The sequence below is a fragment of the Barbus barbus genome, assembly GCF_936440315.1.
Source record: "Barbus barbus genome assembly, chromosome: 17".
Classification (NCBI taxonomy): Eukaryota; Metazoa; Chordata; class Actinopteri; order Cypriniformes; family Cyprinidae; genus Barbus; species Barbus barbus.
Window position 1 is genome coordinate 18,046,097 of NC_136745.1, and position 14,070 is coordinate 18,060,166.

The window sequence follows — 14,070 nt, forward strand, 5'->3', positions numbered from 1 at the left end:
AGGCCTATACACTTGTTGCACATTATACACATAATAATGAATGGAATTATGTAGCCTACCTATGCACATGTCCAATATATAAAATACACAATTTAGAAGTATGCCCATGTTGATATACATTTTTTTTTCTCTGAGTGTTATTAATCAATATCAATAAAACAAATATATATATATATATATATATATATATATATATATATATATATATATATATATATATATATATATATATTAACAAATTCTTTTCTCTGACTCGATTCACACGAACTCATCAGCCATTCAATCATTATTACCAGAAATCCCGCAGCTCTGACCAGGGGCGTGTCTATCCGCTACCAGGAGGTTTGATTGACGTAGCACAAAGCCAATAAAGTTTGAGCTCTGCTGGTGCCGGGTGCTCCCATTGGTTGGCGAGGGGAGGGTGCTGCGGGAAAACCGAACAGCTAAGCGTTGATGCATCAGTATTGTGCCAGCGGACCCCGCAGGAGCGCACCAGATATACCGGGACCTTTCAAATAGCAGAGACTGTAGCTCTAATATAAAATGCATTTGTTGAATTAACTCTGTGGATTAGGATATTGTTTTTTGTCACATGCCAACTGATATCTCTTAGTATCAGTGACAGTCTAATTTTGTAATGTTCACTTGTGCCAGAAATCCGCTGCGACACTAAAGATTGTTCGTGGAGGGAATCGCCTTGGGAAATCGGTCCTGTGTAAACCAGCATGCAGACAGCATGGTTTTTGGCTGACAGCCCCGTTTAAGGAAACAATATTGCCCTACCACCAAAGCCTTACGCACACCTTGCCTTGGAGAAGAGGGTGATGGTTTTGCTGCGTGCTCCGCGGAGATAAAATATTCCAAGTGTCCTTTCCGGAGTGGAGATGTTTGTGTTTATGCTCCTGCTGTGTCTCGCGGATGGGGTAGTTTCGCAGATACGTTACTCTGTGCCCGAGGAAGCGGAGCATGGCACATTTGTGGGGAATATCGCAGAGGATTTGGGACTGGACCTTACGAAACTTTCATCCCGCCGCTTTCAGGTGGTGCCCAGCTCGCGGACGCCGTACCTGGAAGTAAACTTGGAGAACGGGGTGCTTTTCGTGAACGAGAAAATCGACCGGGAGCGCATCTGTAAGCAGAGCGCCAGCTGTTTGCTTCACCTGGAGGTGTTCCTGGAGAACCCACTCGAGCTCTTTCGCGTCGAGATCGAGGTGGTGGACATCAACGACAACCCGCCGAGCTTTCCTGAGACAGACTTCACCGTGGAAATATCCGAGAGCGCGACCCCGGGTACGCGCTTCCCGTTGGAGAGCGCCTTTGATCCGGATGTCGGTAGTAACGCATTGCGCACTTATGACATTACCAACAACAACCATTTCTACCTAGACGTGCAAACACAGACCGACGGCAACAAATTCGCAGAGCTGGTTTTGGAAAAGCCACTTGATCGGGAACAGCAAGCGATGCACCGTTACGTTCTCACGGCCGTGGACGGCGGCCAGCCTCCTCGGACAGGTACAGCTCTGCTTGTGGTGAGAGTGCTCGACTCCAACGACAACGTCCCTGTGTTTGATCAGCCGGTGTACTCGGTCAACCTGGCCGAGAACGCGCCCGTGGGCACGCTCATCATCCAGCTGAACGCGACCGACTCAGACGAGGGCCCGAACGGAGAGGTAATTTACTCGTTCAGCAACCACATCTCAAGCAGGGTCAAGGAACTGTTCGATATCGACGCCCGAACGGGCCGTATAGAGGTCAGAGGTGAGGTGGACTTTGAGGAGAGCAGCCTGTATCAAATTTACGTGCAAGCGAAAGACATGGGACCTAATGCCGTCCCCGCGCACTGCAAAGTTTTGGTCAAAGTGACGGACGTAAACGACAACGCACCGGAGATCATCTTCAGCACCGTCACCGAGTCAGTGAGCGAGAATGCAGCCACTGGCACCGTCATCGCGCTGCTCAGCGTCACAGATAAAGACTCCGAAGACAACGGCCAGACGCATGTGGAGATTCTCGGAGATGTTCCTTTTAAACTCAAAACCTCTTTCAGAAATTATTACACTATTGTGACTGACGGTCCTCTCAACCGAGAGGCCGTGGAGGCATACACAGTCACCGTTGTTGCGAGAGATAAAGGGATTCCATCTCTGGCTACCAGCAAATCAATCAAAGTTCACGTGTCTGACGAGAACGACAACGCGCCAACGTTTACGCAGCCCATTTATGATGTGTATGTGACTGAAAACAACGTCCCCGGTGCTTACATCTACGCTGTCAATGCAGTTGATCCTGATGTCGGACAGAATGCTTATATAACTTACTCCATAGTGGAGTGTGAAATCCAGGGCATGTCTGTGGTCACCTATGTGTCCATCAACTCGGAGAATGGGTATCTGTACGCCCTCAGATCGTTTGATTATGAGCAACTAAAAGACTTCAGCTTCATGGTTCAAGCCAGAGACTCAGGCAGCCCCGAGCTGTGGTCCAACGCCACGGTGAACGTCATTATAGTGGATCAAAACGATAACGCGCCGTCTGTGATTGCGCCTCTTGGAAAAAATGGCACTGCGCGGGAGCCTTTGCCGCGCTCTGCCGAGCCAGGCTACCTAGTTACTCGCATTGTCGCCATGGATGCAGATGATGGGGAGAACGCGCGCTTGTCCTACAGTATACAGAGAGGAAACGAGAATGGGATGTTCCGAATGGACTGGCGCACCGGGGAATTACGCACGGCCCGTCGGGTGTCAGTCAAACGAGACCCGCAACAGCTGTATGAGCTGCTGATTGAGGTAAGGGATCACGGGCAGCCTCCTATGTCGTGCAGCGCGGTGGTGCAAGTGACTCTCGTGGACAGTCTCGTGGAGGGCCACAGTGGAGAGCGCGGCACGGCCAAGGCCAAAGACGCGTCTCTGGACTTGACGCTCATCCTCATCATTGCTCTCGGTTCCGTTTCCTTCATCTTCCTCCTGGCTATGATTGTGCTGGCTGTGCGCTGTCAGAAGGACAAAAAGCTGAACATCTACACCACCTGCCTGGCGAGCGACTGCTGCTGCCTGGTGGGCTGCGGGTCGTGCGGTTCAGGCGGCTGCTGCGGTCGTCAGGCCCGAGCCGCCCGGAAAAAGAAGAAGCTGAGCAAGTCAGACATCATGCTGGTCCAGAGCACCAACACAGCTAACGTGAGCGTGGCGAGCGCCGCGCAGGTGCCCGTGGAGGAGTCAGGGAGCTTCGGATCGCTTCATCAAAGTCAGAACTACTGCTACCAGGTCTGTCTGACACCGGAATCGGCCAAAACGGACCTCATGTTCCTGAAGGCCTGCAGCCCTTCGCGCAGCAACGACACCGAGCACAACCCGTGCGGAGCCATAGTGACTGGCTACACAGAACAACAGCAGCCGGACATCATATCTAACGGCAGCCTGCTCTCCAGTGAGGTAGGAGCCCTTACACAAAGAATATAATTACTTGCCAAATATTTTGTTATATATATATATATATATATATATATATATATATATATATATATATATATATATAGATATAGATTTTGATTAATAGCACTCAGAACGCAAATCTAGCTCTTTTATTAAGGTATACTGTATCTCTACAGTATAGACTTCAAGAATTCGTCATTATGTGGAATAGTTATGATTTTGAAATAGTTTGCTATTTTACATTTTAATTATCTTTTATATTTCGAATAAAATATAAATTCAGTAATAATAAAACAAAATAACCTTCCTCTCAAGAATAGTGAGCTCTGAAAACAAACTGGTTGATAACTGGTTGCTCACAGACCGAGATAAGGATCAATAATCTGTTCTACTTATTTCTATTATTATTATTATTATTATTATTATTATTATCTTCTATATGGCCTATACTGTGGAATTACCCATGTTAGAGGTAAACATAGTGAGTCACTGAAGTGAAAGATTTGCATGTTTGTGAAAAGCTCTCTGGGTTATAGGTCATTAGATATGCCAGTCACGGTGTTGCAGAGCCTCACAAGAACAAAGATCCGTCTATAGTTGAATTCTGCTGAATAGCAGCAGAGCCTAATGATTTTGCCTGCCCATAAAGTTTCTGCAATGCCCCCAGTGAGCAAAACCTGAATTCTGACCTGTTATTTTTATTATTTTTTTAATTAATATTATTTAATTACTATTATACATTGTTGTTGGGCCTGTTTTAAATCGATACCTCTCTTGCAGACAAAACACCAGAGAGCAGAGCTCAGTTATTTGGTAGACCGACCAAGGCGTGTTAACAGGTAAGCACTTAACCTAACTGACCTTAAACTTATTTCCCCCATACAACTTTGAGAGGCCTTTATTTTTTAAGTATATGAACATCGGAATTAAACCAACCTGAGCATATGAAACCATTTCAAGGCTGAGCAGTAAATTTGTGTTTATACAAGAGTCATGTGGCATAGCGGTTGACTCAAACCCTCTCTTCTCCCTCAGCTCTGCATTCCAGGAGGCAGATATTGTGAGCTCAAAAGACAGCGGACATGGAGACAGCGAGCAGGGAGACAGTGACCATGATGCCATGCATCGTGGACATTCCTCTGGTAAGTTTATACAAGTACATTTCTATTTTACTCTTGTATTTTTATTGATTAACAGAAGAGCTGCTAGTCAGAGCTTGGAGAGAGAGAGAGTGGGTTTAAATATTTTTATTAACTGTCAAGATAGACATTCTGGATGAAAGATGGCAGATTTTAAATATTTTGATTGGGTTTCATCCTCACACAATCAGAACAAATCCCCTGATCAAGGCTTTTCGGATCTGTCAGAAATATTTTAGGCCAGTGAGCCTCTGGGTGTGGATGCGTGAGTGCGTTTTGGTACACTACAGCCTTAGTGGAGAATATAATCCAATTGTTTATGAATACTTCCTCATAATAGGGATTTACTTCAGTGGTACTATCTCCCTTTCACCCACGTCTCCAAAGACATGATGGAATTTAGATCAGTCCAGGCAGTATGTCATCGACTCTGTGGGAATGGGACCAAATAGGTTGAGCGGCAAACAAACAAGCGATTCATTGACTGCATGCGACCCCTTCCCCAAACTCCCCTTCCACCCTAATCCCTCAGCCTGCATTCCACTGACGGAGGACACTGCTTGTCTACACCTTCATAGGACCAAATGTGGCACTTTGGAAATGAGATTTGGCAGTATGCTGCGATGGAAACAGTGCTTTGTTGTTAAATGACACTTTGCTTGAAGTGCGTTGTGAAGTTGACTGTATAATGTAATTATGGCATAGTTGGACACAAATGAATACAACCAAAAAGTTGCATCTTATTATCATTAATTTATCTTTGCTTGAGCATATGTCCGCTGCTGTTATTCCAGAGCACCATATGCTGTGGCTGGACTGCTTCAGACCTCATTTAGCCTGTTTTTGCTCAGTTAAACATTAGATTAAAATCAAGATTTTTTTTTTCTATACAAGGTCAGATAGCCCATCTGCCTTTGTTGTCACAGGCCATCAAAGAACACTTGTCTTTAAAATACAGCTCTATAATGTAATATATATATATATATATATATATATATATATATATTTCCCCCCATTTGTGAGCATGTTGTCCCCACTAAAAATGTATTGTTTTGCTGCATGCTATCTTCTTTAATTAAGATAATTGAAAGCGTTGCATGGTATGCAGGCTTGGAGAGAGTTCAGAAGCGTGCATTGTTAATTTTAATGAGAATTTGCATCCTTCATCCTTTCAAATTTGTTTCAGACATTTTGTTTCTTAACCAGTTGCTGTTTTATGGGCTTTTTGAAACAGGAAATTTTAGTCACCCAAACGCTTGCAGTGTCACAATGTAGACGCAACCTATTCTAGCCATCTCTGCTAGATTAAAAACAGGCCAAGATAAGCATCGCTTAATTTATCTCTAATGCATAAAAATGCATCTGTAATACATAGTGGAGCACTTCAGAGCTTCTCTGATGAAATGACACACCTGAATCATTTCATTCCAGTTTCATTTCTTTTATCCCGAGGATCTGCCACGTTGCAACAGAATCCATCATTTGGGTTGCAGGTCATGTTCAGAATTCAGAAACAGCTTACTGATCAGTAATTTATTTTCAGTCGTATGCATACCAATTAGCAAATGAAGGTTATTATCAGATCTAATGCTTTGCAGGGCTTCTGCTCAGAAAGCAGCAGAGCAGATATAGAGAAAAGGAGATGTTTCAATGGATCATTTCATTTACAGTCCATTGCTATATCTTCTTTAATCTATAATTCTTTTTATCTCTCTCTCTCTTTCTCTCGCTTTGTCATGCACAGTGTAGAGCATCATGAAAAAGTGATGTAGAGTTTCAAACAACTTGGGCAAAACAACATATTTTGAGTGTTTTGGTTTTTGATAAAATTGCTTGTGATGTTCCTCTGGCCTTTTGTTGCATAGAGACCCAGTTTACTCATCGTATTGCAATCCGCCTCTGGGTGATCTGGTCATTGCCTTTTTCATCTGGTACTTACATGCATCTCAAATGTGGATTATGGTCAGATTTTGAGATGAGGGTCTCTGTTTTTAACAACATAACATCACTCATTATGTCAGCATGTAGCTGCCAAGGTGTTAATGCAGTCTGGAAAAAGTACAATATCAAAGAATCCTGATGAATAGAAATACAACAGTTTCCAGTTTCATGTGACACTGAAGATTGGAGTAATGATTGTTTAAAATTCATATTTTTTCCATCGGAAAATACATTTAATTGTAAAATACAGTAAAATAGAAAATGGTTATTTTAGGTTGTGAAAAATATTTAAATATTACTATTTTTACTGTATTTTTATCAAATAAATTAAGCCTTGGTAAGCATAATAGATTTCATTCAAAAGCATAACAAATCTAACGGACCTTCATCTGACTTTTCTATGGAATGTAGTGTTATAACTTACTTTAAAATATTGTTTTAATTTTAATCTTGTATATGATGTTTGAAATATAAAATGTTTTGAGCTGAGTTCTAGAATAATTTAGTGGAGTACCTGCTTTAACTGGCAGAGATTAAAACCCTTGTAATCTTTTTTCTTACAAACCATTGTGGTTAAAGTGGACCAATATCAAAACATTTAGGACCCCATTTAAAAATAGCATGTATTTCTTCGACCAGAGAATTGCATTTTCATCAGGTTTGACTCTTTCTTGCAATATTGAACCACAAGTCAACAATATAATTACTTTTCCAATTTTTCCACTGAAAAAAAGGACACTGGATGAGTACAGAGAGCAATTAATTTCAGAAAATGTCAGGAAATATCAAGATGTCTCTGTGCGATTACACAATGAGGAAGTGTCTTATCTCACACTCTCTAAATATCAAACTCTCTCTCTTGCTCGCTCTCTCGCCTTCTTTGTATGTGAGAAACATACACAAAGAACCTTTGTTCACAGTCTCTTATAAAAACGAGACCTTTGAATATTGTCATAGATAGCTTTCAGATTTGTTTAATGTCTGAACTACTTGTCGATGTTATTCTTGGGTCTGTAATTAGGAGAGTCTTACCAAGCCCAGGCCTAAGTAGGTTGTTTGCATGTAGCTCAGAAGGATTCTAATCCTCTTTTAAAGCAGAAACCCAAAGTCTGTGTATGCTGACCTGTCTTCTGTCTGAAGGGCTAGTCTGAGGATTAGCAAAGAACACCCCCCCACACCACTGACTCCGCTCCATACCTTCAACATCTCTTCTTAGCGCTGCTTTGAAAATGGCTCTTCATTAATCATCCAGCTGTAATTACTGACTGTTTTATACATGGAGTTTTTAGACACAGGAGCTGAAAGGGGATTTAAAAATGTTCACCTCTCTCTTCTTCTCAGATGTGCGTAGTCAAAACGGCACGGCTTACACCTGCTGGGGTAAAATACATCGTGCAACTGTCACGCGCAAACTAACACGATCTTTTCCCTCACGCTAGCTTTAGCTGTAATGCTCTTGTAGCGCTAGCTTCTCGGCTTTGTGATTTGTGAGGTTGTTAGTCATTGGATATTAGCAGCAGGCTGCTTGAATTACGTCGCTAATCAAAATACATTTTCAAAGAGGCTCGTGCTAAACCTGATGTGGTAGGGCCAATACTTGTGCGGAAGCTTGGCTCCTAAATCCTGGAAAATTAAAAAATTGTTAGATTAGATTAGATTCTTTATTGTCACTGTACTAACATACAACAAGACTGAATATATGAAAAATACATAAATAAATAAATACTTTCATCCATTCACCCGCACTCACATTCTACACTTCAAATATCCTCTGCATTCTTACTATACACTACTTGCCAATGTTTACAGTAAAAATAATAGTTAAAAGTGCATATTACAAACAAAGGCCATTTTGCACATACTGTAAATAAAATAAAGTGCTCATCATGTTATTGCACATAAAGGGTTCTTATTGCAGTTGGAGGTTGTGTTTTCAGTTCAGAGTTCAGTATAGTGTTAGCTTAATAAAAACTCTTCATGAATCTTGTGGTGTCTGCTTTGAGTGAAGTGGGTTATGTAGTATCTTGTGTTTTCCTTATTTTATAGGTTCTTAAATTGAGACGAGTAAGAGACAAAAGAGTTTTTTTTTTTTAGCTAAAACTATGAGAAAGATATTGTAGGCCAACATTAAGGGTGGAGCTAGGTTCTTAAAGCCTGTTTCAAATAATGACATATTTATTTATAGTAATTTAAACTGTTTATATTTTATATATATATAGTATATGTATATATTTCCCAAATATTTTTTATTTTATCTTATTGTTCGCCTTCTTCATTTTGCTCCATTAATTGAGAAAGCGAGAAAGAAACAAAAGAGTAAAGGGAGTTATGACCTTTATAATATATCCCTTCATCTTGTATCTGGGCAGAAGAGGCGGAAAGACAACAGAGGACCGGGTTTATCTGCAAGCTTGGTGTCTGAGAGAGTTTACCTTTGATGTCAAATAGAAAGAGAGAGGGGAAAGAAAGACCTAAAGAAGAGATTACAGAATTGACTCCATCCACTCACAGTGTGTATGTTATCGGCACATGCTTTGATCAGGGTAATTTGTAATTTAAAAGTCACCAAAAAGGAAAAAAAGACCACGACGCAATCTTTTCATGATTAGCACGTCAAGTGCCAAAGACATTTCATGCATAGAGCTTCTAATGTTTTCAAAGTGAATGACATGTATTACATTTAATTTGGATTTACATATTTATAATGCTTGATTAGGTCTAAAAAAGATGCTGGATAGCTCATAACGATTGGTTGAATTAACGCAGTTTGGTCTTTTATCTACAAGAGGAGACGTTGAGAGCGTGTTATATTTTACATGCACTGCATACACATGGTTTGTTGTATTTATTTATGTTTGTTTGTCTTGTTTTAATGCATTTACATGCTTCCAGTGCAATTGGGAGCAGATTCTCGCTCTCATCCTCCCACATGGACAATTAAACACAAGCTAACCCATCTCTCTGTTCTCTCTCATAGGAGCAGACCTCTTCTCCAACTGCACAGAGGAGTGCAAAGCCCTCGGCCACTCAGATCGCTGCTGGATGCCAAGTTTCGTGCCCACTGAGGCACGACAGGGTGCGGATTACCGCAGCAACCTGCATGTGCCGGGCATGGACTCTGTGCCCGATTCTGAGGTATTTGAGGGCGAGACGTTGGCGGGCGATCAGTCATTCTCAACCTTTGGCAAAGAGACGCCACACCACCCCAACCAGATGCACCAACACCAACATCAACACCATCAACACCACCTCAATGCTTCCACGCTAGAGAGGAAAGAGTTCGATGCACTTCTGTGTAACTCTCGCATGCCTTACAAAGCCACCTGTCTGTGTGAGTATCTCAAAAGGGAGAGCTCTTTCCTCTCTCTTGATCTGACCCAAAAAACTTTCCAAATTCAAGGCCTCTAGCGTGAAGTGCTGCTGAATTCTCCTCTAAAATTTCTAAGCCCTCACACTTCTACTTTCCTTCACCCATCAGCATCCGTCCATCCTTCATCTGCTGATTCCTATACACTCTTAAAAATAAATACTCTGACAGAAGCAAAATGTATAGGAGAGGGTTAGGAGTAAGAGTATCCTTTTAATTCCTCAAGGATTTTTATATCCTCTAGTTCTTCAGAAAATCATCGACTGATGCCTTAAAGCCCCCTGGAGGCCTACACATTTTAAATGGAGGAATCAATGTGCTGATCTTAAGAACTTCTAATGTAGCATCAATAACTATTTTCATCTTCAATGAACCAAATAGAAAGTGAATGAAGTTGTTTTTTATTGAAGCATTGAAGGACCTTTATTTTTAAGAGTGTATGATTTGCTTTTTCTTCATACATTTACTCACATTTAAACAATGTTATCAGGGTTGTGAAAAAATCAGAATTTAAGAATTGACCCGCTTTTAACAGATGAGTGTGAATTTAAATCGAATTGGCTGCACCCACAATTTTTGGTAACTGAAATTTGTCTAGACCAACTTGTTTAGTTTTTTTTTTTTTTTTTTCAATTGTATTAAATTGTTTGAAATTTGTTTAACTTTAATTCTACCTCCTCACATTCAAATTCAAAATCAGGAAGTTAAAAATGATTCTCAGTTGAATTCAGAATGTTCCACAACCCTAATAATTTCATTACTTCAAACATTGCACATGCTTTGAAACATGAAATTGCTCTAAGAATTCATTCAGTTGTTTATAAATGCAGGGAATTGCGAAAGCCCTTGTGTCTAGTTGTGGGATTTTAATGCGATACAATGTTAGATCAAACATTAAAACATTCTCAGATATCTGACCACAGGCAAAAACCCACCAGATATTGACAGAGATTGAAGTCTAAAATGAACTTGTAAAACAGACAAAGATAAAAGAAAGGCTGAAACTCCCTATTGTTTTGTACACAGGCAGTAGACTTATTGAGGCAGTGTTTGACTAGTCATGCCAAACATCAGCTCAGAAGCTTTAAACTGACGCTCTCAAAAGGCCAGACTTTATAAGGTTTAGACTGCCTACTACTGTTTGTTGTGTTAGAGGGAATGAAGGTGGGATTGATTTAGATAGTATTGACTGCTCTTATTCTGTTGAAACCTTCAGACATCTGTCTCAGAAAGAGCGCTCTGAGGCTGTGTAGGTGGTGCGTTTAACTTTGAGGTAATAGTTTATGATCTTAGGCCTATAGTTCCACATCAAATCTCTGCTTCTGTACGGACCAGCCAAGGGTCTTTTAATTGCTTAGCACAATACTTTATGTAGTTTGCCGCCTAAAAAAATACACCTTTAATAAGCTTCCTTTCTTTTTCCCTTTTTAGCGCGGAAAAGGATATGCTAGCTCTTTCCGAGTGGACATACCAGAGACGGCGTGATTTTGCACAATCAGTAAAACTGATGGAAAAGCAAAGAGCATCAAGTTTTCAGACTCTATATCCAGAGGCGTCAGATGATCGTGCGTTCCCGAAGGATTACGGAGCCTCTAGGACCTCAACAAACTTGATGAAAGAGTCGGACTCGCAGAGCTAATGCAACGCCGAGTGGCTGGACATAACGCGCTTCTCAGCAGGACTGAGACGGAGGACAAAACTAAACCGTTAAAATACACGGAGGATAGGAAGACAAGGAGAGAAACAAGAGGACAGCAATTCTTCTTGGCTTCTGCGTGTGCCTGTTTACAGCACTACTGTACATCGTTAAAAAAACAAGACAAAAATAAGACAATGAGAACTATGACGAGAACCACCAACGAAAACTACAAAAATGGAGATATATTCACTGAGCCCTTTAGTTGTTTATGTACACACACACCACTGAAAAGCCAATTGTACAGGAAATTCATTTGTGCATTACAAATGCAATATTGTTCTTTTAGACATGACTGTTTTTATATTCTGTGTGCGGCTGTGTGTGTGTGTGTGATAAGGTGTTTTCCCTAAATCTATTCCAACTCTTTGTCAAAAGAAAAAAAAAAAGTAACGGATTCCACAGAGGGATTTATTTTCTGTCAGGGTTAAGTGTTTAACGTTGTGAGCAGGACAGCTGTGGCCTAAATCTTACTCTCTCAGACAATACGTAGGTTATATCACGTGTGAGAAGTCTTAACTGTACTCTTTTAAACTTCAAAATAAATATAAATCTATATCTATAAATCTATCTATATATACTTTTTCTTAAAGTGCGGTCTTCATTTGCGCTGTTTTTTTTCAAGTGTAGTGTGTAAGGCTCCTCAAGGGAGCCGTTAGCATCGCTAATCCACTTTACAGGGGTTCTTAACATGACAGAAAGCCTTATCTCCAAACTTTTCATCCATTTTTTTCACTTTTGGATATTGAGATTCATGTCTATAAATAAAAAGGGTCATTATATTCTAGATTTGAATACATGGCAGTTGTGTATTACTGTTGCCAAATAGATCCATTTGGAAATTGGAGGCCAAATACGAAAGGGGCACACAGTGCAAATCAAACACACACACACACACACACACACACACACTGATACTGATATTTACACACTTACACATACGCACACAAAAACCTTAATACCAGGAGGTGACAAATAAACTGAAAAATGTAAACTTGCGTTTTAGACTCCTGTGTTTTATTTTAAGACAACTTTAGCTGAACTAATACGACTAATAGTTTACCAATTAAGCCACATTCCTTAAAAATCAGATACTACACAAAAAAAAAATTAATACATTTCTAATGAAATATGTAATGGAAAACCAGGCACAGCTGTCTGGTTTTGTTTTGTAGCTAAGGACATCTGAAAGTCTATTTTTGCACACATGGATACAACCACTCAAATGAGCATTTAGTGCAATTTATTTGTTCAAAACAAATGGTATTTAGTGTTTATTTAACATGACAGTTCAAATACATTTTTGCACAACATGAAGAGAAACGTGGACAAAGACATTTTCATTCGCTTCTCATCTGCAAAGAGAACAAAATGTAATATATATATATAAATATATTCCAGCAAAGTTCAATTTAAAGCCAGTCGCACAGAACTAAACTTAATGCAGCACGAAACAAAGGACAAAAGCAATGTGATCATATCTCATTTTCCTTAAAATTGACTCCATTATGTTTGACCTCCACTCACATTAATCTTTTTCACAAACCGCAGGCTTTAATATCTGAACGGGAAAGCTGACGGAGGGACCTAAATACAGAAATCACTGGGCTATAATAAGAATAATTAAAGAAATAAAATAAATGACTTACAATTCCCCAAACAAGTCGTACATTTCCCTGAGACATGCTTTGGAGCAACTTTTAAAGTCACTCAAAGATGTTCGCTTAACTTTTTTCAGCTTTACTGAATACAAATAGCTTCTTCTAACAGGATCATATTTGTTTTGCATGTAAAATGTAAGAAGGTGGGCCTCAAATGATGATGGGAAGACGGGTGTCGGGTGTCACTTTCAGCAGAGGCCACCGCTGACAGATAGATTGAAGTTGAACAGAAAATCTGTCCTCATAAATATGCTAACACCCCCAGCCCTTGTCAGACTCTTTTCTCTCACCTCCCTCACACCTTTCCTCGCTTCATCTCACCCCTCTTTTCCTTCCTCCTGTACACACCTCATCTCGTCTGACAGGTCAGCTCTCCATTTGTTCTTTCTGACTGATGACATCTATGAGGGCAACTTTTGTTCTTCTCCAAAGAGAGAGAGAACGAAAAATAAGAGCGTCTTTGGTGCTGGTTTGTCAAGGTGTTCCGTTTCTGTTCTCACTTCAAAATGCTTCTCTGTAGGGAATGTTTTGAAGATCTCTGCTGTGCGTGTGTGGGTGTGTGTGGCACTGCCAGATGTCTGATGTCTGAGTTGACAGTGAGACGTGGTGGAGGCTCATCGGACCCCTGGCTGTTCTCTGAGGGGCCTCGGGGGCCCCTGCCTAAGCGTCTGAAGCGACAAGGCGCCGAAAAGCGATAAGCGGAGCAAGACAGGAATGTGAGAGCAAGGAGGCCACAAATCCCAGGTGTGCTGTCTGTTACGCGGGAGCGGGAAGAGAGTCGGACAGCAGATAAGATGACAAAAGAACGATGGAGTCGGGAGCAGGGAGGGGCCGA

The 14,070-nt window shown here is 40.9% G+C and overlaps 1 protein-coding gene across 2 annotated transcripts; it reads left to right on the forward strand.

The window, feature by feature from the left end:
• The first annotated feature begins 460 nt into the window (after nucleotides 1-460).
• LOC306883469 (protocadherin-10-like) lies at nucleotides 461-12,572 on the forward strand. 2 transcript variants are annotated; one of them, XM_079438752.1, is made up of 5 exons: nucleotides 461-3,431; nucleotides 4,212-4,270; nucleotides 4,467-4,573; nucleotides 9,489-9,842; nucleotides 11,310-12,572. In XM_079438752.1, the coding sequence occupies exons 1-5, from the start codon at nucleotides 885-887 to the stop codon at nucleotides 11,327-11,329; spliced, it is 3,087 nt and encodes a 1,028-aa protein (XP_079294878.1). In that variant the 5' UTR covers nucleotides 461-884; the 3' UTR covers nucleotides 11,330-12,572. The 2 variants fall into 2 exon arrangements, with proteins under 2 accessions (XP_079294878.1, XP_079294879.1); XM_079438753.1 differs by having other exon boundaries at nucleotides 773-3,431; nucleotides 9,489-9,646; nucleotides 11,310-11,505.
• The last annotated feature ends 1,498 nt before the right edge of the window (nucleotides 12,573-14,070 follow it).

What these genes read in the sequence shown, in the direction of transcription:
- LOC306883469 (XM_079438752.1), top strand. Translation starts at nt 885, where the DNA reads ATGTTTGTGTTTATGCTCCTGCTGTGTCTCGCGGATGGGGTAGTTTCG. An exon ending in GCATCGTGGACATTCCTCTG is followed by an intron (nt 4,574 to 9,488) that starts GTAAGTTTATAC and finishes TCTCTCTCATAG; the next exon opens with GAGCAGACCTCTTCTCCAAC. An exon ending in TTACAAAGCCACCTGTCTGT is followed by an intron (nt 9,843 to 11,309) that starts GTGAGTATCTCA and finishes TTCCCTTTTTAG; the next exon opens with CGCGGAAAAGGATATGCTAG.